This window comes from Scylla paramamosain, chromosome 16 (genome assembly GCF_035594125.1).
Source record: "Scylla paramamosain isolate STU-SP2022 chromosome 16, ASM3559412v1, whole genome shotgun sequence".
In the NCBI taxonomy this organism is placed as follows: Eukaryota; Metazoa; Arthropoda; class Malacostraca; order Decapoda; family Portunidae; genus Scylla; species Scylla paramamosain.
The window spans coordinates 5,410,001-5,432,500 of NC_087166.1; the positions used below are offsets into that span (position 1 = coordinate 5,410,001).

At 42.0% G+C, this 22,500-nt stretch overlaps 3 protein-coding genes across 7 annotated transcripts in view; 2 read left to right on the forward strand and 1 right to left on the reverse strand.

Moving 5' to 3' along the window:
* Positions 1–1,748, forward strand: part of LOC135107924 (uncharacterized) — a 17,401-nt gene extending 15,653 nt beyond the window's left edge. For 2 of the 4 annotated variants that reach the window (XM_064018363.1, XM_064018361.1), the window contains exon 2: positions 302–1,748. In XM_064018363.1, coding sequence (XP_063874433.1) covers positions 311–1,621 — 1,311 coding nt within the window. In that variant the 5' untranslated portion in view covers positions 302–310 and the 3' untranslated portion in view covers positions 1,622–1,748. Of the gene's footprint in view, positions 1–298 lie in introns of all 4 variants that reach the window. The other 2 variants (XM_064018362.1, XM_064018360.1) reach the window with 1 other exon arrangement.
* Positions 1–22,500, forward strand: part of LOC135107927 (uncharacterized) — a 172,229-nt gene that overhangs the window by 101,080 nt on the left and 48,649 nt on the right. Inside the window, exon 3 of the mRNA XM_064018376.1 lies at positions 20,554–20,594. The gene's annotated coding sequence lies outside the window, so the exon portion shown is untranslated. The remainder of the gene's footprint in view (positions 1–20,553; positions 20,595–22,500) is intronic.
* Positions 5,486–22,500, reverse strand: part of LOC135107923 (katanin p60 ATPase-containing subunit A-like 2) — a 25,067-nt gene continuing 8,052 nt past the window's right edge. Inside the window, exons 1-15 of one of the 2 annotated variants that reach the window (XM_064018359.1) lie at positions 22,231–22,318; positions 18,383–18,453; positions 16,592–16,715; positions 16,091–16,236; positions 15,576–15,740; positions 15,223–15,385; positions 13,575–13,695; positions 13,092–13,201; positions 12,471–12,639; positions 11,286–11,398; positions 10,646–10,842; positions 9,601–9,772; positions 7,544–7,643; positions 6,754–6,948; positions 5,486–6,203 (exon numbers count right to left, since the gene is read on the reverse strand). In XM_064018359.1, the coding sequence (XP_063874429.1) occupies positions 6,809–6,948; positions 7,544–7,643; positions 9,601–9,772; positions 10,646–10,842; positions 11,286–11,398; positions 12,471–12,639; positions 13,092–13,201; positions 13,575–13,695; positions 15,223–15,385; positions 15,576–15,740; positions 16,091–16,236; positions 16,592–16,715; positions 18,383–18,453; positions 22,231–22,272 (1,833 nt within the window). In that variant the 5' untranslated portion in view covers positions 22,273–22,318 and the 3' untranslated portion in view covers positions 5,486–6,203; positions 6,754–6,808. Of the gene's footprint in view, positions 6,204–6,753; positions 6,949–7,543; positions 7,644–9,600; positions 9,773–10,645; positions 10,843–11,285; positions 11,399–12,470; positions 12,640–13,091; positions 13,202–13,574; positions 13,696–15,222; positions 15,386–15,575; positions 15,741–16,090; positions 16,237–16,591; positions 16,716–18,382; positions 18,454–22,230; positions 22,319–22,500 lie in introns of those variants that run through there. The other variant, XM_064018358.1, reaches the window with a different exon arrangement.

Genomic DNA, 22,500 nt, shown 5'->3' on the forward strand with positions numbered 1-22,500 from the left:
GTGTTCCCATTATGATTGGGTGCATGCAGCGATTTAAGGAAGCAAGAGAGTAAAAAATGCGGATAAATTATTATGTAAAAGTGATTTTATGTATGGAAAAAAAAAGAATATCATGTTTTAGTTTCTCACCAGCCTGCATGAGTGGTGTATCATTCGGAATTCTGAATGGATTTGAATTCATATAATGTCGATTCTCATTAGCACTCAAAATGATCATGTTAAATATGTTAACTTAAGTCTTCTTACTTCCTTGCCTAATGAATACCTTAGGAGGGTTTATAACGTGAATAACTCTCAGCAGGTTACCGTGATGGACCAGCATCTGTACACCACCAAGGGCTCGCCAGGCACCGTCCTCTGGCGCCCGCGAAAAGGCAGCAGCGTCGTCTTGAATCCAACGGACTACTGCCCCTTTAGTCAAGTGGTCCGCACCGTCCACCTCAACGATGCTCTCGACATCTGCGTGAAGCACTCCATGGAGCCGAAGCCCATCGTGTCGCTCAGCAGCCTGAGGCGCGACGTGCTGCCTTCATATCACCCTTGTAAAAGACTTAACGTCCTCTGGTTCGGTGCAAAAGAGAATGACAACGATGAAGACGAACATGACTGGTATGGCAATGTGGAATTCGCCATTTCAGTAGATACCATGATGCAGCGCTGGAAGAACTACTACCTAGTTGAGATGATGACGGCACCGACTCACTCCATCACACGCATCCTAGTCACTAACTCTGACTTTTCTTCCGTCTTCCCCGTGTATGATCCTCGCACACACGGTGGGGCGTGGTATCTCACGACCGACGGTCAACACGAAAAATTGACTGACTGTCGGCGGTACAATGGTGAAGGCTATAATGGAAATGGCCACAGCCTTGAATTTATGATTGAAGTAACACTCACCGGAATGAAGAAGATATTATTTGAGACTGAAATCTCGTTCAGGAACCACGTAGAGGCAGCATCGGAACGTCCACACGTCTGCCACAGGTTCAGAGGTCACCGCAAGTGCCTGACGCCTTTTACCAGAGCATGGACCTCTCGATGGTTCTTCAAGGAACACCACCGCCTGAGAGCTAATGGACCCATGGCCCAACCGAGACTGTCCCCGAGTGCTCTGGAATTCCTGAAGTACTTCCTCACAATGGAAGTCATACCAAGAAATAATTTGCCTATACCGGGTGCCCAGCCTGGTCTTCCTCCAAGTATCGCTCTTTGCCCTCCTCCTCTCAACGAGCAACACTTTCCTCCTCTCCCGCCTCCCCCTCATTCCTTCCTCATCAGCCATTTCCTTCAGAAGCCCATGGCCAATGGAACCATTCTCAACCTTCAAATGGTTGGTCACCTTACTGAGAAAATGAAGTCCAAGCTGGATCCTGAGGAGGAGGAAGAGAGAGAGGAGATAACGCTGATTGCCACCCAACGGCCCCATCCTAAATTTCTTCCTGGCGGTCCTCCAGGTATTTTCCCTCGACCTCCTGGTCCTCCTCCTGGATTTTTTCACCTTCTGCCTCCATTCGGCAATCCCCTTTTTCACCTCCCTCCTCCACCCAGTTTTCACCCTCCTTCCTTCCAACACAGCTGGGCTCCGCTGCAGCCAATCAAGTATCGCAAACGAAATTAATAATGCACTTGTAGTTTGATGTTGTCCAACGCGCACACACACACACACACACACACACACACACACACACACACACACACACACACACACACACACACACACACACACACACACACACACACACACACACACACACACACACACATGACAATACAAAAAGAACATTCCCGCACACATATCGTAGAATTGAATGCCTTTCCCTGATCTTCGTAGGTGATGGCGAAGCTCTGAGGCAGAGGAATGTTTGGACTGGAATTGCTAAGAAGTGTGACCTGTTTTACCAAATGTATAATCTGGGAAATATAGTCAGAGGTCAGGTCAAATTCTTAGCGCTGTGGTGACCGGAGGAACACAAACTCTGAAGGAATTTTTTTTTTTTTTTTTTTTTTTGTTAACTGGATGTTTATGCCAACGTGGTTTGAGATAGATTGGTACTTGTGCAGTGTAATATTTCTGGCTTAATGAGCACTGTTGCATCAAAGTGTATGTTTTCCTCAGACTCGCCACGGCTAACTGATCCTATTGGCTCAAAAAACAGTCCAAATATATTTTTATACTATGATTCATGACCAAGTACTTTAAACATTTGACATTTTTAATAAATGGAAAGTTTATGTACGTGTATTCTCATGATTGTGTTTTGTAAAACCATGTAATAAAAAAGTGAATTACAAATTAATAACTAGTCATTCATCCTGGTTACGGTGAAGAGGAGAACTAACTACAGGAGTATAAGACGGTGCCAGTTTTCCAGAGCCTGAGGTAAAATATGTATCTTCGACTGTAAAGCTATACTCATTATAACTGTCGACATTCTACTACTAATACTAAGCAGCGGAGGTTCGGCACACACAACCTGATTCACCACAGGGACACGCAGGGCTGTGTTGACTTCAATGTGCAGTACTTGTATGTAATGGTGCTCGGCTGGGCTGGGCTGGGCTGGGATAGGTTGGCAGTATTGTTTATTTTTTACGTTCACGGGGGTCACAAAGAGCTATTAAAAAAAAAAATAATAATAATAATAAATTAAAAAGACATATTCGCCGCTTTACATACAATTGAGTAGACACGTTTTCTGTGAGTTTTGCAGTTCTTGTATTCTTTTAATTTCCTTTCTTTGTCTTCGTTTCTTGTTCTTCTTCTTCTCATTATTATTATTATTATTATTATTATTATTATTATTATTATTATTATTATTATTATTATTATTATTATTACTTATAATTCTCTTCTTTTCCTTCTCCTCTTGCCCCTCCTCCTCCTCCTTCTCCTCTTCTTCCTATCTTCTGCTCCTCCTCTTCCTCCTGCTTCTCATCCCCCTGCTCCTCCTGCTCCTGCTCCTCGTCCTGCTTCTCCTCTTCCTCCTCCTCCTCCTCCTCCTCCTCCTCCTCCTCCTCCTCCTCCTCCTCCTCCTCCTCCTCTCAAGATCCCGCATCTAAAGATCTTCATTCTCATTATTGAAATAAAAAAAAAATTAGCGCCGTCCATTAAACTTTTTTTTTCTTACATGGTAACGAAGTGAAGTTCTTTTTTCTTTCCCTCTCTTTCCTCTTTCCTTTTATTCTCCTGCAGGCTGTTTTCTGAGAGACGTATTCCCTACTGCAGGGTATATCCTCACTCCTTTAAATAGCGGACCACGTAGATACGGGTTCAGTTTACTCCCTTCCAAGCCTTTACGCTGATGAATCAGTGCAAGCAGTGCGTTTAGACTGACATGTTAACTCGACTTCTGGTTCACCTGTGTCCGTTTTCAGTGCTCGCGTGGGCCAAGGCAGGTACGTACGTAAAGGGGCAGAGGAGGAGGAGGAGGAGGAGGAGAGAAGGGTAGCGTGCGAGGGAGCGTACCATGTAACCCTGGCTTTCCCCTTCAGCTTGTCACGTCCACACCGCCGCCCTATATTTAGATTCGTGGTAAAAGTTTGTGAATTAGATATTTCACCATGAAAAAAAGAAAAAAAAAATTGCTTCTTGGTCTAAGTTTCCATTTGTATTAACCTGTACTGGTCTGCTTGTTCTATTTTGAAACCTCACTACTACCCTGCTCACAAATACATACATATATACATACATACATACACACTCGTACATACATACATACACACATACATACACAGATAAATATATGATAGATAGATAAATGGAAAGATGAATAGATACTTTTCTGATAGACTGTTATAAATAATTTGGGAAGTAGATTTTTTACTTTCTTACCCCAGAACATTGCTGCGTAGTATTAGTTTATTATTTCGCAATTTACCTGTGCGTGCTATTTTTTTACCCATCTTCATGTGCAGTTCCAGCTTAATACCTTTACTGAGTCTTTTTTTGTCACATTAATGAATATTTCACCTCAGAGTATCAGTGCGTAGTCTTAGTTTCCATTTCTAATTTATCTTTGTGCGTCTATTTTCCTGCATTCGAATATAGTTCAGTCTTAATACATCTTACTATTTTCTTTTCATTTATTTATTTATTTATTTATTCTATTTATTTTTATTTATTTTATTTTATTATTTCTATTTATTTATTTATTTTTTTCATGACATTTAGTTGTTGGTAGTGTCAGGTGGCGCGGCACGTGACTGATCTGGATAGAGTCGGTTGTGGCAGTGCATCGATCGCCGCCACGCTGACACACACACACGCACACACGTGCACTTCGCTGCATGCACATTAGGGAGGCTAACACCTCGTCCATTCCACGCCTTCCACTGCACCACGTCTTCTACTGTCTATCCATATCGAGATGTGCAGGGAATGAGTGTGTGTGTGTGTGTGTGTGTGTGTGTGTGTGTGTGTGTGTGTGTGTGTGTGTGTGTGTGTGTGTGTGTGTGTTTCAGTATTTAGAGTACTGTCGTCAACAAAACATCTGACCGGATCGATGGCTTAATGTTGTGGAAGTAAAGAACGTGATTTAGGAGGTACTCGTAGTGGAAGTAGTAGTAGTAGTAGTAGTAGTAGTAGTAGTAGTAGCGGTGATGGTGGTGGCGGTGGTGGTGGCTTGGTATCAGATGATGGTGGTAAAGCAAGAAACATCAACAGAAAATAATAAATAATTATTAGAAGGAGAATAAAAAAATAAATACAGAGCAGATGTTTCACGTTGAGGGACTTACCTTGGAAAGTTTAGAAGCAGGTCGCGTGTAGGAGGCAGCCAGGCAGAACAGAAGGCGCAGGTAGCGGGGCACGACGCTCAGGTTATAAACAGGTCAGTGTAAACACCTGTGCACCCTTACTTGTAGCGTCAGTACCCCCTCTCCCCCTTGAGTGTGTGTGAGGAGCAGCCCAGGCCAACCAATGCTACTTCGGTGTAATGTGTTGCTTCCTGAATATCAATAACATTTTTTTTTTCTTTTACTTTTTTTTATTTTCATCTCCCCTGGCTATCTCCCTCTTTCCGCTTCACGCCCATCAATAATTAAGAGGATGGTGGGAGGAGGAAGAGGCGGTCACCCCTAATGTGAGTTGTAGGGAAACGAACAGGTCACATGTGTGCTCTCGTGTGTAGTGGTTGCAAAGAAAGAGTGTGTGGGAATGAATGTTGCCTGTATTTTTTTTTTTTTTTTTTTTGCAAGAGAATGCGAATTATTTGAAATTCTAATAAGTGCGATAGATTATTATTATTTTTTTTTCGGGTTCCGGAAACTGTGAAGGAAATTTGGGAAATGTTATATGCATCTTTCTATGAGTATATGTGAATAATAAAAAGTGTTGAAGAGTGCTATACACGTGTTTCTTTAATTGTCGTAGAGATTGTAAAGAACGCGTAAATGGGAAAAAAAGAAATGGGAAATGGGAAATGTGAAAAGTAAATGAAGAAATGACATATATACTCTTTTGAGTATTTGTAAATAATGTGAAGCCATATTGTTCATTTATTTTTCATTGTACAACAGCTGCCAATGCAGCCTTCTTACACGATCCTGAGCGTTGAATCATCAGCACTTTCAAAAACAAAGAAAATCACCCACTTCCCCCAAAAATTACTTGGATTCCTAAACTGTGTTTCTGTACATATTCTGTTGAAAAAGAAATCCCCTTTATTTACTAGCAATGCAAAATATACAAAATCGTTTAACTACTATGACCGCAGTAAAGGTCACACGCTCCAGCCACCGCCTCTGTACTGCAAGAGTGAACACACAATGCTCGAAGGAAGAAGGTTATCATCTTACATGAGTCAGGTCCCGGACAGTACGACAGTTATCAGGAGGCAGAGTCACGTGCGTCGTGGCCAAGCTGGGTTGAGCACCACCCTGACAGGTCACGTACCTCCTCCCTCAGGTGATGCAGGCTTTCCGAGGGAGGGTCTTGCGCCGCTCGGGCGAGTTTAGTGGGCGGAAAGTTTACTGACGCCATATCTCCCTTTTTGGTGCGTGGACCTGAACCTCCAGGCTGCCTGAGATATCCCACGCCTCGTTGAGAGTGGTCTCGCCGTCAGTAAACACAAAATTATTTAGACTAAATACGTTTTTGGACCCAACAGCTGCCGTCTCCAGCGTGCTCCTCCCAGGCGCCTCACGCCTCGCCTGGGAGAGCCTCGCTACTTGTGGTCCTCGACTACGACGATTATTTTCGTCTGTCAGTAATAGGAAAAAAAAAAAAAAGAAAAAAAAATTAGTAAATAATGTCTCGCAAAATCGACGGTTAATCCTTCATTCATTCTATAACTATTCAATATTTTGATGTAAGAAAACATTTAGCAGCATCACCCATCATATCTTAACATTTGTATACACCACGCCTGGCATCCTGATGGCCATCGTTAAAACCCACCGAGCAGCAGGGGGAGCAGCTCCCTGCCAAATCACACGCAGGCGTGTTGGTGTGACGCAGAATGTTGCCTATGGCCATCACCTCTACTCATCATGCAAATTTAAGCCACTCATATAACCCCGACCTCGACATCCTCCAACACTAACGTCAGTGATCGGGAGGCTTCACTAAGAGAACCCCCTTTCATCACCACGAACCTCAGAGGATCCCTGACACTCCTCCACGCCCTCCTTCCCTCTCTCCCTCCCCTGAGTGACGTTCCCTCGCCGCCCCGATGGACATGCTTTATAAAACACTTCACCTTCACTCTCCTACTCACTAAACGTACCCACACCTGATTCCCCTCGCCCTACCTCTTGGGTGGTGACGCTGGCCGAGTCTGGCTTCTTCAGAAGGTCCGCACGCCCCTCAAGCCGAGCCGTACTTGGAGTGCCACTCAAGGTATAACTGAGAATCGCTCTGCGTCGGTTTAGTCTTCTGCAGCGCTGCCTCCACGTCATGCATCTTGATGGCATCTAGTTTCAGTTCTGGCAGCTCTGAGTCCTCAACTGTGTAAGGGAGAGAGGCTTGGATGTGTGAGGGTGGTGGACACTGGTAAGAAAGGTACGTGTGGGTGCGTAAGAGCTTGGCGGAGAGAATCGCAGGAGTAACTATGTAAGAAAGAAAGAGGCTTGGTGGACTGAGAATGGTGCAAATTGAGTGTGTAGGAGGGGAAGTCCGTGTGATGGTAGTGAAAACTGACAGTGTAAAAGAGAGAGGCTTGACTGAATGAAAGAGGAAGGTGGGAGTTGACTGTGGCAAAGCCGGATGCTGCGAGAGGCTAGTGTTTACCGCTCCTTGAGTATACACTCGAGTTTTGTTTATGTTTCCACTCTATACAAGGTGCTATTTTTCATTTAGATGTTACATGTATAAACTGTTTACAACTACACCTTAAACTTACTACTGTCCTCTCCCTAATTTAAACCTCATTTACCGAGGCAGCTACACTCACCACACTCATCATTACCTCCACGTGCCGCCTCTGTAAGTTTACTGTGTTTAGCTTACTCATGCTACACTTTCCCTTGATCACTCCTCGTCGCCTGTCGTGTCTCCCTTAAAAGCCCCATGTGTACAGCCTCTCCCGTGCCTGAGCCTCACCTGAGTGGTCCTCCAAAACGTTGAATACTTTCCTCAGGCAGCCCATTGAAGCCTCTCGACACGCCACCTGTAGGTCCGACCCGCTGTACCCTTCAGAGATCTGGGGACGAACGTGGAGCGTGGGCTGTTAGCTTAAAGATAATCTCAGGGTACGACATTATAACTGCGTGACGTATTAAATCAATCCAAGTTCACTCACCAATGTCCCGAAAATAGAAAAAGGAGCTAATGTTTCGTTGCATTCTTCTCTTATAACTTTCTATATTCGTCAGTGTTAATTTTTTGTAGTGTTTACTGATGTTCTCTAAACTTTCTGAAAGTAATCTTAGTCATATTTTTTTACTAAGATATTTAGTGACTTTTTTTTCCTACTGTGGATTGATATATACAAATTGTCTTTCTTTTTAGCCACCTGTATTTTTCTCTGATACAGTTAAACTAGAGCTTCTCTTAACCTTCATTCCTTTCCCGACAATATTTTATGCTTATGCAAGAATTTAGTATTATCTTCATTCCCATATTCTTTCCAATGCTGAGATATAGACCAATATGTCTTCTTTTCCTGCAACTCGTCTTCTTCAAGAGATGGATATCAAGACACACACTGGAGTTAAATTGACTTGTCTTCCTGAACCACTCTCTCCTTCACTAAGAGATATGTGATGATTAAACTTTCCCTTATTTGTTTCATAGCCTCTGGTAGCCCCTGTTTCTTCTGGGGCTGAAAAAAAAATACTGTAAAAGAAATGGAGTCGTAACTATGAAAGTATCTGAGTACTCTTGCTTGCAACGGTGGAGATGAGAGGGAAGAGCAAGGATCCTCCATTACCTTCATTGCCTCTCATCCTTTTGAAGTTACACTTGTCGTTTTTTCTCTCATATATATATATATATATATATATATATATATATATATATATATATATATATATATATATATATATATATATATATATATATATATATATATATATATATATATATATATATATATATATATATATATATATTTATTTATTTATTTATTTATTTATATTTGTTTATTTATTTGTTTATTTATTCATTTATTTATTTATTTCTTTTTCTTTTTTTTCTTTTTTTCTTCATGGACTAACAATCTAATGTTTACTAATCCCTTTAAGCTGTTACAATCTAGGCTACGTTAACCTACAGGGTTTTTGTCCGCTCTTCTCATCCTTAAACTGTTGAGCTATCACAGAACACAAGGTTTCTGTATCATCCAGATTACTCCCTTCATACCGCCAGTGCTATCTTCCCGGCAATTCGTGAGGGAACTTGACATGCAAATGAACACAAGGCCGCTGTATTATCCAGGTCACTATTAATAGCTTCATAGAGACTCGTTAATCAAGTGCACATTTTTCCAGCGACTCTTCGGGAGGAATGATACGCAATAGTGTCGAGCGAACAAAGATGAGACAGGAGAGTAGAAAGGTGTTATGATGACTCAGGAAGCAGCATGAGCACTATAATCTCATACGCTTCGACTTCAGATATTCGTCAGAGGAAATGTAAAGACCTGTGCTGGAACTTTAGATAATATGTAGTACTCCTGCTCCAGCCTATCGCCTTTCCTTATAGTGTCACGCGCCTCGACCAGGACATGGACACGTGTCGGACTGAACCACAACATCGCAAACCACAAGCACCAACACAACACTATCGCAACACCTGACAAGCTGCGGTTTTGTGGTGCTCGCCTAAAACATCATTGTTTTCGGTTTGTGCTCCCATGCCACGGCAGGCGTAAGAGGCGGTAGATAATGAACCGAAAGTGTATTGTTACGAAGTCGGTGATATTAACAGGGCAGAGTTAATATTTTGCTTAAGATGAGGAATAAGGAAATAGAAGGCAAACGTTACTTAACAGAATAAAGAAGAAGAAAAGGACAAGCGCCAGGATGAGAAAGGTGAGAAAGACGAGGAGGAAGAAAAAAAAAGGCAACTCACCTTAGGAAAAGAAATATAGAAAAACATACACAAAGCAGAGGAGGGAGATAATAAAAAAGAGAAGGAGGAGGAGGAGGAGGACTCACCTTGGCCAGCTTGTCGTACTCAAGGTGGGTGCTGATGGTGTGGCCCACCTCCTCCAGGTCTGTGATGGACTCCGGGAGGTGGTGTCTGAACATGGCCTCACGCGCCTCCTTCCCTGGCAGCGGCACCAGGATCCTTTTCTCCAGACGACGAAGCATGGCGGGATCCAGCTGCCTAGGGTTTGGATAAAAGAGCATGATATAAGGTTGAAGCCACTGGAGATAGTGCAGATAACAGTAGAGATAATGGTTTGTGGTGGTGTGCCCGGTACTATCGTGTCAATAAACATGAAGTGGCTGGTTATGTTACTTTGAATTAACAAGCCTTGAGTAAATAATGGACTTGTGCGTTAACTTAATTGCATTGTTTATCTTTTCTTGTTTGACAGTAACTGGTTAGAACAGCCGTTTCTTTATTTGCAGAATTGTGTGTCCTCAACAAGACGGTGAGTGAGTGTTGCATAAAACTGTGCTCCGGTATCTGAACTCAGTCATGACGATAAATTTTAATATGGAGCTACTCGTTTCTCAATCAGGTGGTAGTTTCATTATGGAGAATATCACTACATGGATATACGTGAGCTCTGCCTCGCCATGGTGTGCCGCATCACTTGGCGCCACACCAAACCGTCATCGCACTGTCTTCATTTTACTTCAGTCTTCCAGTCTCTCTGAAGTCTTACACCCTCCTTGTGTAGACTTTCATGGCAACCGTTACACCCGCACATTCAAGGTCGCAGTGCATTATCTTGATTACTTTTAACAGCCTGTAGTGGGAGTTATTGGGATTTTCAAGAGTGTTTTCATGATGCTAGTGATAATTTCTTGTAATTTATACCGTCATTAAGGAAAAATGCTCATCAAAAACCAAGTAAACATTTCAATGGACTTAAAAAAAAATATTTCAGATACGAGCTTATCTCCATATTGTTGAACATACAGATAAATCACCAAACATAAGATCAGCAATAACTACTCTGTCTTTACACATATAGTTGGCTTGGTATTTGAAACCCACACAGAACAGCTGAGTCACCAGCTCGCTCACCAGGGGATGTTGGAAGCCGCGAGGAGGAAGACGTGGTGATTGGATTGCGTCAGACCGTCCAGCTCCACTAGTAGCTGCGTCTTCATCCTGCGGGAGGCCTCGTGTTCCTGCTCCCCCTGACGCGAGGCCATGAGCGCGTCCACCTCGTCCACGAAGATGGTGGAGGGCGCGTGGAACCTTGCCATCTCGAACAGCACCTGAAGGAGGACGCTGGTTGTAAGAGTGATAGTGAGAGTTACCAGGTCGTGAGCGTGATGATGTGGTGGTGATGGTGACAGTAGTTCTAAAAAAGAGTAGACAATATGCGACGTTAGGGTATTAATTACACCCGCAGGCATTTTAAAACCGTAAACACGACCAATAAATCAAAGCCCATAAAATTCTCCTGGCAATATTTCATTAGTTAGACAGGTGGTCGCCCAGTGCGGACACATATAAAAGGGTGTATTTATTTTTCCATTTCATGAGACTGGAAAAAGAAAAAAAAAAAGTTTCAGGCACCGATTTTTATTACCAAACGCACGTCACTGCTGTTGACATGCTAGCAATATTTGGACCTACATTGAATTGCGGGTACAGATTCTGTGTGTGTGTGTGTGTGTGTGTGTGTGTGCGCGCGCGCAGGGGATAACGCACTTACCCTGACCAGCTTCTCCGAGTCACCGCGCCATTTGGAGACGAGTGAAGTGGCAGAGATGTTGAAGAAAGTTGTCTTGCATTCCGTCGCTACAGCCTTCGCCAGCAGCGTTTTGCCTGGCGAAACAGTAGCGGGAGTAGTAATAGTGGTAGTTGTAGTTATGGAGTACTTCCCGTATACACACTACAAAGGCAAGGAATTGTAGAGACAGATGAAAACACAATAACTTCCAAGTCTTGTGTCTAATTAATATCTGCCAAATAATAATAATAAAGCCAAATAATATCACATCTTTCCTCGCCTCCTCTGTGTTCATACTTCCCAGGCTGTCCCCATCAATCACCCTCACCCCAGCATTGTTTTTATACCTCGGTCACCCTCTTGTGGCATCTATCTCCATTTCCCTCGCTGCTCCCTCTCCTAACGCATGTTGCACCACTCTATACTGACGGGGAAAGGAAAGGAGAATGAAGTATACAGACGTGGAACTCAGTGTTAAGGTCCCAATATAAAAGATACATAACCACGTGTTCGAGTCCCTTTTGTCATCTCCTGCCTTATTATTTCTAAAGGGATGTTTAAATAAGTAAGTAAGTAAGTTTACTGTCACGTTGAGAACAAAGCTACATGAAAATCTTCCTGGCATTAGGCTCATCCGTATGATTTTAAATGGCAATATACAATAATGATGGCAGAGATGAAGGGTTGATATTGGCTGATTAATTGTTGTCTAGCTTCTCAATCCTTCTATGATAAAGATTTTGTCTCATTAATGTTGCTTCTTGAACTGACTCGATTGTTTTCGCCAGCTTTGTGTTGTGACATGCCATGCAGCAGTGTGGTTTTGGACTTACTGAGTGCATGGCCTCATTCTCGTTACCTTATTTAAAGCAAGTATGAATGGTAAAATTGTTCTGCATTGGAATCATATTTGTTAGGGTGGTAGTGGCTAGTTAATTCTGTTTTTCTTCCTATAACATGTTTTTCCTTCGGTGAAATAATTTAAGGATGATAGTGGGTAGTTGATTTTTGCATTTCTTTCTATCACATGCTTCTTCCTGTTGTGAGAATTGTGTGCAAAGGTCACCATAAAACCAGTGACTAGTCTTTTCGAAACTTTGTCTTGTCTAAAAAGCACAATTCGGATCTGAAATTTAACTCCCCTGCCCTCGCTTGTCGCTTCCTCACCTGTGCCCGGCGGTCCGTAGAGCAGGATGCCTCGCCACGGCTTGAACCTTCCGATGAAGAGCTGCGGGTACTTGAGAGGATATACCACTGCCTCCTTCACCAGTCTCTTGGCGTCCTCCAGCCCAAGGATCTCAGTCCACCTCACCTGCGGGTTCTCCACCAGAATTTCCTGAAAGATAATGAAAAAAAGTTGAAATTAATACTCTTAACTTAGGAAATTTGTACTAAATGGGATGTTTTTTTGTAAATGACGTTTTCTTTTGTGGCTTAAAATTAATAGTGATCATACTGCAAGCCACTTCTCCAACTTTGCATTATCCCTTTGGTCCTGTTTATTTAGGTACTGGCACCTCAGTGGGCCTTTTATATATATATGTACAATTTTGTCGCCCTTGGCCAGTACATGTCAGTGGCTAGCAATACTCATGCATGTAAATAAGGATACACATGAGAGAACTCCGAGCAAGGTTATGGAAAAATTGGAACTCGTACGTTTTAACACCGAAAATTTAATATTTATTGGAAAGAATGTTTTGAAACTGCTATTTTTCTTTTGTCACTTGAAACAAAGAGTGTGCGTGATATCAAGTAAACATCCGTCACGTATAGGGAAATCAGTACCCGCTGGATGATGTTGGCCAGATCCCTGAACTCTCCTGAGAAGTGAGGCAGCATGATGGTTGGCTTGACGCTCTTCTCGTCCCACAGGTCACTACCTTCCTCCTCTTCACCTGCGAACAATTGCACATCAGGTCAAAAGATTTTCCTCACATATATCATTGAGGAGATTAATATAAGGTGGACTTTTTTTTTCGTCGAAACTTATTCTTGTGTTTTGTGGTATTTAAAGAAAATCGTATTGTGAAGTCTGTGTGTGTGTGTGTGTGTGTGTGTGTGTGTGTGTGTATATCAAATCTTTCTAATATTGCATGCAGCCATGTGTGTGCCAAAAAAAAAAAAAACTTAGTAAACCATTTCCTTTCCATTTCCATTTGCATTTACTGCAGTGAATCAATAAGAAAATAAATCATCCGAAAACATAATTTAAATACCAAATCTTTCTAAAATTTAAAGGTCACGCCAAAGGTCAGAGGTCACACTCACCTGCCTGCTGCTCAGCCTGCGAGGACGGGGCTCGAGGGGGACCTTTACCGATGTCGCCAATGTTGTCCTCGAGTCTCGTGTAGTCACTGATCATTTGCTTGAGGTTGATGACTTGACGAGGCTGGGGATGGATGGAGCAGCAAAGTAAAGTACATTTATTGCCATTGTCAAACAGATATAAACGTTACAAAATATGAGTACCGGCACAGTTTGTCAATGGTCTGGTCACGTAGTCCGAAGAAAAGACCAGGAACTGATTAGAAGAGCTTGGAGGAAACCAGTTGAGGGAGGAAGATCCGGGAACAGACAGAGAGTGAGATGGAGGGATGTTATTGCGTTAGAACTGGAAAGGATGGGAGTCACAATGGAAGATACAAGGGACAGAAACAAATGGAGGAGACTCGTGGATGGCGCCAACCCCTGCCTCTAGAGAAACGGTGAAAGAAGACAGTCTGTAAGTCCAATGCTCCCTGACATACCGATATTATCATCTTAACTTGGATGTCATACGGGCAGAACATAAAATATTTGCAAATTACACTCACCTACAACAACTTATAGATTAATAGATAAAAATAGTGATAAAACTAAATGAATATGAGAGACAGGGAGAGATAGAACGAGCAAGGACAAAGATGACTTGGATAAAAGCATGTGATAAAATAAAAGAAAAGGAATATCCAGAGGAAGAATGGGACGTTAAGAAGAGATGAGGAGGAAAGTAAAGATAATTTGCAGGAGAAAGGAAGGGTCTTGAAAAAGATTAAGGAGGGAAACTGTGAAGAGAAAAATAAGTTAGTTTAATGTGAGAAGAAGGAATGATAGGGAAAGGAGGAAAGAGAATGAAAAAAAAAAGACGGAGGTGAAAGGCTGATAAGAAAAAGTAAAAAGGGTAGGAATCTGAAGGAAAAAGGAAAATTCGAGAAGGTAGAAAATGCAGACAGGTAAATTATAAATTAATAAGTACTTTGATACTGAAAAGTAAGGACAAGATGAAAAGGAAAGGAAAGCAGTTTCAAGGAGAATTTGGGAAGGTAGGAAGATTAGAGAAGGAGGCTTTGGTGGTGAGGAGAGAGAGGTGGAGAGTGGCTTTAGGTGTTGCGAGGGGAGTGGTCAGAAGAGAAATAGAGAGCAAAAGAGTGGAAAATTATTACATTCACATAAAAGCGAAAGAATTGAAATGCAAAATAAAAACTGATACAAATTCAAGTAAAGCTGCGTAAATAACTTTGAGGTGACTGAGAGCAATTATTATTTAGACAAACTAAAGAAATACTCAGAAAATAAGGAATTGTTATCAAATCATGATGTAAAAAAAAAAAAGAAAACGTGATTTAGGTACGAGTAAGAAAAAAATGGATAGAAGAATGACAAACGAGGAAATAACAGGAAATATCAAGACAGTGACAAACTCCCAGAGAGAGAGAGAGAGAGAGAGAGAGAGAGAGAGAGAGAGAGAGTATGGATGACATTTGCAATAAGAAAAAAAATCATATAAAAATAATATTGCGAGGCGATAAACCATTAAAGGGGAAAGAACGAAGAGCTATAAAGGACAATAATGAGATGGGAAAAAGCGTCAACAAAAATATCACGAGGGGGAGCAAGACACAGTGAGTGGGAGAGAGAGAAAGGGAAGGCTACTTACTTGACCCACCATTCTACCCGTCCTAACTGGTCCTAGATGCCCCGCCGCCCCGCCCCGCTCGCTGTCCGTGTCTGAGGAGGACTTCGAGGGATCCTTCTTCTCGTCGCCCGAACTCCTGACGGGGCCGCTGCTGGACATGCGCCGCCCCCCGACCAGTGGAGCCCTGCGCGCCACGTAATGAAGGGGAGAGAAAGGTTTAAGATATTGGGATTGTCTGGCGTACTCTTAATTCTTTGTAAGGTTTTCGTTGTGATTGCTTAGATTATTATTAGTGTTATTGTTGTTGTATTAGTTATTGTTTCCCTTTAATATTATTTTGTGACACACACACACACACACACACACACACACACCTGTTAAGCTCCTCTCGTTTCTTGTTGTCAATACTTCTGTTTCTGACGGAGTTTCTGGAGCGGCCGTGGCCCCGCACCTCCACCACGTCCTCGTTCAGGCTGGGGTCGCTGGCGGTGCGGCCCATGCTGTGCCCCGACCCGCCGCTCCTGGGCAGGGATCTCCTTCTGCGGATCAATGAAATTCAATTAGCAACTAATTAGGGTAGACTGCCTGCACGAAGAGAAATCGATGGAACTGAAATGCACTTCGAGGAAAATGTCCCTATGAATCTGAGTGATATGTTACTTGCTGCCGTATCATTAAAGACATACGTAAGCTCTTCCTTCTTTTGCTTCTATCATAGTTAAAGAATTTTTTTTTCTTATTATCATATTTCAAGTTACAATTTATCTATATATTTCAATCTCAATTTCAAAACAATTATTTTCTTGTATCTTCGTTATATCCAAAGACTTCGTTATATTTTAAGTCAACACTTTTATTTCTCGTTGCATCACCAGCATCGGAGCCTCACCTGAAGAAGGGAGTCTTTTTACCATTAGGTGTCTCACTCCCAAGGCTGTTCTCATCACCACCATGGCCGTGGAGATCACATCGGTGTGGCTTTGGTGGAGTTCTTGGCACTATTACCCGCCTAGCTAGCCGCGGGTACTTCTGGAACTGAAAGAAAACGATTGCTATAGGTTACGTTGAAGATGATTAGTGTTGACAGTGACAGGAGTGCGCATGTTTGTCGTAAATGATAGTAGGTGATGATACAGGAAGGGAAGCTTACGGTGTGTAGAAGAGGCATAAGTTGGTGGATTTAATGAAAAGTGTCTCTGCCTTTATACATTTCACTCTCGTAATGTGAATGACGACGAAGAAGAAGAAGAAAGGAAAGAAAGAAAGAAAGAAAAATAAAAACTAGAACAAAACAAGAATAACAAGAAGAACAAGAAACAGAAGAAATATAAAGCAGAAAAAAGTGACCAAAAAAAAAAAGGAGGAAGAGAAGATTTACACCAGGATTTACCTTGTTGACAAACCAGTTCTCGTAGTCTTCCAAAATCCCGCAGAGGTCAACCTTCTCACACACGCTGAACTGTTCCGTGTTGAGCCGGGACTCCTGCGCCAGAAGCTTGGCAGCGTCGCCGAACCTGAAGAGAGAGATGTGCGTGTGGTGAGAGAACTGCAACGTGGTTTTATACTTGCTTGTTGCTGCTGCTGCTGTAGTAGTAGTACTAGTAGTAGTAGTAGTAGTAGTAGTAGTGGTGGTGGTGGTGATGGTGGTGATGTCAGTATAGTAGCAGTAGTAGCAGTGGTAGTACTAGCAGTAGTAGAAACAATAGAAGTAGTGGTAGTTGTAGAGGAGGTTTTCCTGGTAGTAGTAGCAGCAACAACAACAGTAAAGGGCAGCAAATATCAACTAAATATTTATAGAGGAGCTCCGCCACAACAGCTGATTCGTGCTTAGGACACATAACACAGAGCCTTCACTCATGTCAATAGTAATCAATGCCTCCTGTGCCTGGCGGTCGCGGCGGGTCACCTGTAGAGGCTCCTAACAATGGCCTCAAGTATGCCTCGGGATGCAGAACGAACAAAAATAAGAATAAATACAAAAGGCCAGTCAGTACTACAAAGTAAATACATTGAATAAATAAAGATTACCGTATCAAAGTGTTTAAATTGTTTTGTATGAGTTTCCCTTTGATTAGAATAGTGCTGGTATGCCATAACATTTTCATTATTAAAGAATTTTACATATTAATAGCTGTGATGGCTGCGTAGATAGATAGATAAATGTTTTTTATTGACCACACCTAACAAAACGTGAATAGAAGCATAACGATAAATCAGAGCAATATGTAATGATTAGAAACTAACTTTTTCGAACAATTTGAAAAGCATAAGCGCAGCGTGCCATAAGGAAGCTCAGTAGATGAATTAGTAAATAACAAATAAGTAAATAATAGATAAATAACAAATAAGTAAATAAATAAGTTCAATAAATGCCCGAGCACTGTGAGTTGCGCCCGAGTGGTAAAGGTGAAGAATCTGGTCAATAACACACACACACACACACACACACACACACACACACACACATACACACACACATACACAGAATAAAAAAAAAAACAGCAGTCACGTTCATACTACACAAGAATGTATGATTTGCATTCCCCTTTTGGCGACCTTCGTGTCTCGCTAACATTACGTACGTCCGCTTTAAGAGAAGAACGACAAAGTGCCGCCAAAATATACATGATCTCAGCCTCAAATGTTACGCCATACTTCCTTCCTCTTGTATATTATGATCGTCTATTTTGTGCAGCGTTTTAGTGTGTAATGCTTTTAGGGAGGGAAAAAACGTGACAAAACAAGGTGCTGCTTTAGTCTGTCTTACTACCGTGAAATATATTGACGTTGCTATCTCGCTCTTTCCACGAATGTTACGTATTGTAATGTCCACTGCCAGAATATGCGTCGTATATGAATTTACTGTTTGTTGTGTTGCGTTTTGGCTTGAGCAGGCTCGAACATGTGAACGAAGATTAAATGCACTGAATAACAACACACACACACACACACACACACACACACACACACACACACACACACACACACACACACACACACACACACACACAGACACACAGACAGACCCAGTAATCTTTACGCCCCACTAAAGGTCATAGCACAGTAGACTGACCTATATATGCCAACACACACACACACACACCCACACACACACACACACACACACACACACACACACACACACACACACACACACACACACACACACACACACACTTACCCTTCATTTTCGAGGTAATGATGTACTAGAATCAATAAAGACTTGCGCCGAATTTCAGCTCTCTTGTCCGCCTGTTGAAGAGAGAGAGAGAGAGAGAGAGAGAGAGAGAGAGAGAGAGAGAGAGAGAGAGAGAGAGAGAGAGAGAGAGAGAGAGAGAGAGAGAGAGAGAGTTATTAATCCTTATAATGTTTTATCAAGGCTAACACACACTTTTTAAATATTCATTAGACTTTTCTGCACTACAACATACTACAAATAATTTAAATATTTCGTACTGCTAATAGTGTTCCTAATTATCATCGTCATTATTATCATCACCATCATTATCATCATCATCATCATCATCATCATCATCATCATCAAGGATACAACGGGTACTAGTGCAAGTAAAAACATCAATAACATCAATAACAGCAGTGATTTATCCCTACAGTGACGGAGTGTTAATCAGGATTGGGACTAATGATAATGACACCCAATTTAAGGATTAATGACAATATTACCCCATTCACCTTTATTAACTTACTCCCCTCCCTCCCTCATTCTTTTTTTCTAATCTTCCTTCCTCTTTTTCTCCACTTTTCTCCTTCCTTCTCTCTATCCTTTCATCCCTTCAGATCTTCTCCGTTTCTCCTCACCTCTTTCCTTCTCATTCTTCCCCTTTCTCTCACTCCTTTTCTTTATCTCTACCTTTCTCTATCCTCCTCCTCTCTCCCACTCTTTCCCCTTTCTTCCACTCCTTCACTTCCATCTTTATTCCCACCTCTGTATCATCCTCCCCCTCTTTCCTTCACCTCCTCTCCCTTCCTTTCCCTTCACTTCCCTATCCTATCTCCTGTCTCCCTTATTTCGTTCATTAATTACCTTCCATTTTTTTCCGGTCCTTCAATGTCCGTTTTATCGACCCTTTTCTCTGCCACCCTCCCTTTTCTTCCTCCCTCTCTTTCTCCTTCCTTCTCTTTTTCCCTTTCTCTCTCCCCCGCTCACCGTGTCTCTTTCTCCCCTCATGAAGTCTTTGTTGACCAATAATCACACCTTTTCTCCGTTTTCATTATTATCCTTTATCACTCTCCTTTCTTACCCATTTACCCTTTTATTGGTCTCTCGCTTCGTAATATTACTATTATTATTGTATTTTTTTTTCTTGTGTTTCTTCTCCATGGTAAATCTCTCTCTCTCTCTCTCTCTCTCTCTCTCTCTCTCTCTCTCTCTCTCTCTCTCTCTCTCTCTCTCTCTCTCTCTCTCTCTCTCTCTCTCTCTCTCTCTCTCTCTCTCTCTCTCTCTCTCTCTCTCTCTCTCTCTCTCACGTTTCACATACCTTTGTCATTTCCCAAAACACACTCAGACAGACAGACAGACATACGTGCAGACATGAGAAACCCTACTTATGTAAATAGTGTCATATGCGCACACACACACACACACACACACACACACACACACACACACACACACACACACACACACACACACACTGAATAATCTAGCTTGTGTAGTTTAAATGCACACACACTAACACGCACACCGGATTACCCCTCCCTGTCCCCCTCCTCAGAGTTTTGCTCCTTGCCGCGGATCACAGGACAGTGAAAGAAACAGAAGTAGTACAAGCTTGAATAAATGATGATGGGGGGTCGTTATCCTCAAGTTTTCCTGTGTGGCTTATGACAACTCCCTTCTTCTTCTTCTACTCCAAACGCTTTTTCCTTTCGAAGTTTTTTTTTTTTTTTCTCTCATATGTAAGCTGTTTATTTTCCTCTTTACTGGTGTGGTTTTAATTTCTTTTAGTTTCTCCTTTTATGCTTTCCGGTCTGTGCTTTAGTTCTCGTCTATTTTGTCTTCGAGTTTCTGCTATACAGTCATTTCATTGGCTTAAGTCTGGCCTGTCTTTTCTTTTCTGTCTGTTCTCTCTTTCTTGGATTTATTTTTTTTCTGTGCACATACTTTACTGTCATGCGTCTGTCTCCTGTCTTCCCTGTCTTTTTTTTTTCTTTTCAGTGTTTCTCCTATGCATTCACTTTACTGTCTCACGTCTCCTGTCTTTCCTATCTACTTTACTTTCAAGGGTATTCTGGGCACTCACTTTACAATTTCAAGCTTTACTAAGAAATAATAATTCTTGGAGGTGTTTACTTTAGTCTGTGCTGTAATGAGTGCGTCTCTTATTGCAGGTGTTGTGCCCCGTGGTCTTGACGTGCTGCGCCAACTCAAGGTAAGGATGGCAACTCCATTCCTCCTTTTTTTTTTTTTTACTCTCTCTCTCTCTCTCTCTCTCTCTCTCTCTCTCTCTCTCTCTCTCTCTCTCTCTCTCTCTCTCTCTCTCTCTCTCTCTCTCTCTCTCTCTCTTACTTCTTACTTCGTTATTAGTTTACTTTGGTTAGAAAAATATGGATTGCCTTGACTTTATTTATTTATTTTTTTTTTTTGTTCATCATAGGAAGATTACGTGGCTTCCTTTTAATTTAGCGTATTAAGCCCTTGACATTCTTAAAATTATCCATGAGTTAGTTTCTTAGGTTTATCGGACAGTAAAAATAGATGGGTGTAAAAGTCTTATGTTTCATCGCTTCAGTCCTTTAATTTCACCATGCTACGTCCTGCCCTGGTGTTAACTACCTTATTGCTAATTATTGTAATATAATTTAGAGACCCTTCCCCACTGGACATCGGCAGAATAACAAGCACCAATAGCATTACAAAGATCGCAAATGTTTCATAGTCTATACCCTTTAATTTCAGCACGCTCTATCCTGTCCTCTTAATTAATGCCTAGCTCATTCCAGTGTTGAAGGCCGTAAATCCCTTTGTACACCAGAACATCATACAATAGCATTACACAAGTCGCTTCATGGCTTTAGTTCACCATCACATCAAAGCGAAACGTTACCCATTGGATGTATTTACTCGTATTACTCATTCAAATATTTCCCAATGGTGACACTGCCGACCCCAAATGTTCGTAATTATGTCAGTAATAGAGCGGCTTTAAGGGCGATCCGTAATTAGCGCAAAACTGTTAGCAACTTTTCGCTATTCTGGGCAGACGAAGAAAACGGGAATCAGCGACCGTGTTGATGAAGGTCGATGAGGGTTGGTGGGGGAAGGGTGAAGGGAGACTCAGGCGTGACATTCAGGCAGGTGTATGGGAGCTATTTGTGTACTGGAGGTGTTTTAAGATTATAGTAAGGCTATTAGTGTGTGGAATTAAGTGTAGGGTGTAGGATTTAGTAAGGGAACAAGTGTAGAAGATTGTGCAGGTGGAGAGGTCAAAGTGAAGGCTGGTGAGGTTGTGACTGTATAGATGATGAGGTGTTGAGTGTGAGGTATAGTGAACGCGAGGTGAGTTATTGTTATAATACACTGGGAGGTACAGGTGTAGTGGATATGGGCGTGGGTGAAAGTGATGACAGGAACTAAGGTCGTGATTACCTGTTCGCGACACAGTCAGTGGTGTTACGAGTATTTTCAGAATTACACCTGTCTCACTCTGGCGGACGAAGCTGTTGTATCTGCTAATATCATATACTTCAATGTTATATACTACGTCATTTTTTATGTAAGAGGGACACTGACTCAGGGCAATAAAAAGGAAATAAAAAGAAAAAATAGGGCTACTGAGTTGTCGCTCGCGAAAGAGCAAAAATCAAATGAATTATATTACTTTCACAAAATGCGCTCTTTAATAAGGGATTATAGGTATATGATAATTTATTATATTAGGCTATAAGAAAATAGCAGATACGAAGTATATAATAATGAAACATGTGAAAAGTAACCAGAAAAACACTTTCATCCCCATAAGTGAGACAGGCGAGTACTCTGACAAATCTACCCAACTGGTTACCCACCTGAAAGGAAGAAGTTAGTGGGGGGAATGCCATGAGCACCATCAATCCACTACCACCCCCCCACCACCACTACCACTACCACCACCCTAGAAGTGAGTCACGAGGGTAAAAGGTCTTCCCACTTCGCCGCCCTCTCCTCCAGGCACTCACCGTCACCTATGTGGCTACTGAAATTAATTACCAGTTTACAAAATATGTATTATGTTGTAAGCGCAGGTGGTTATCGTCCCTGAAACTAATTGCCTGCTGACCCAAGAGGAGTAATTATTG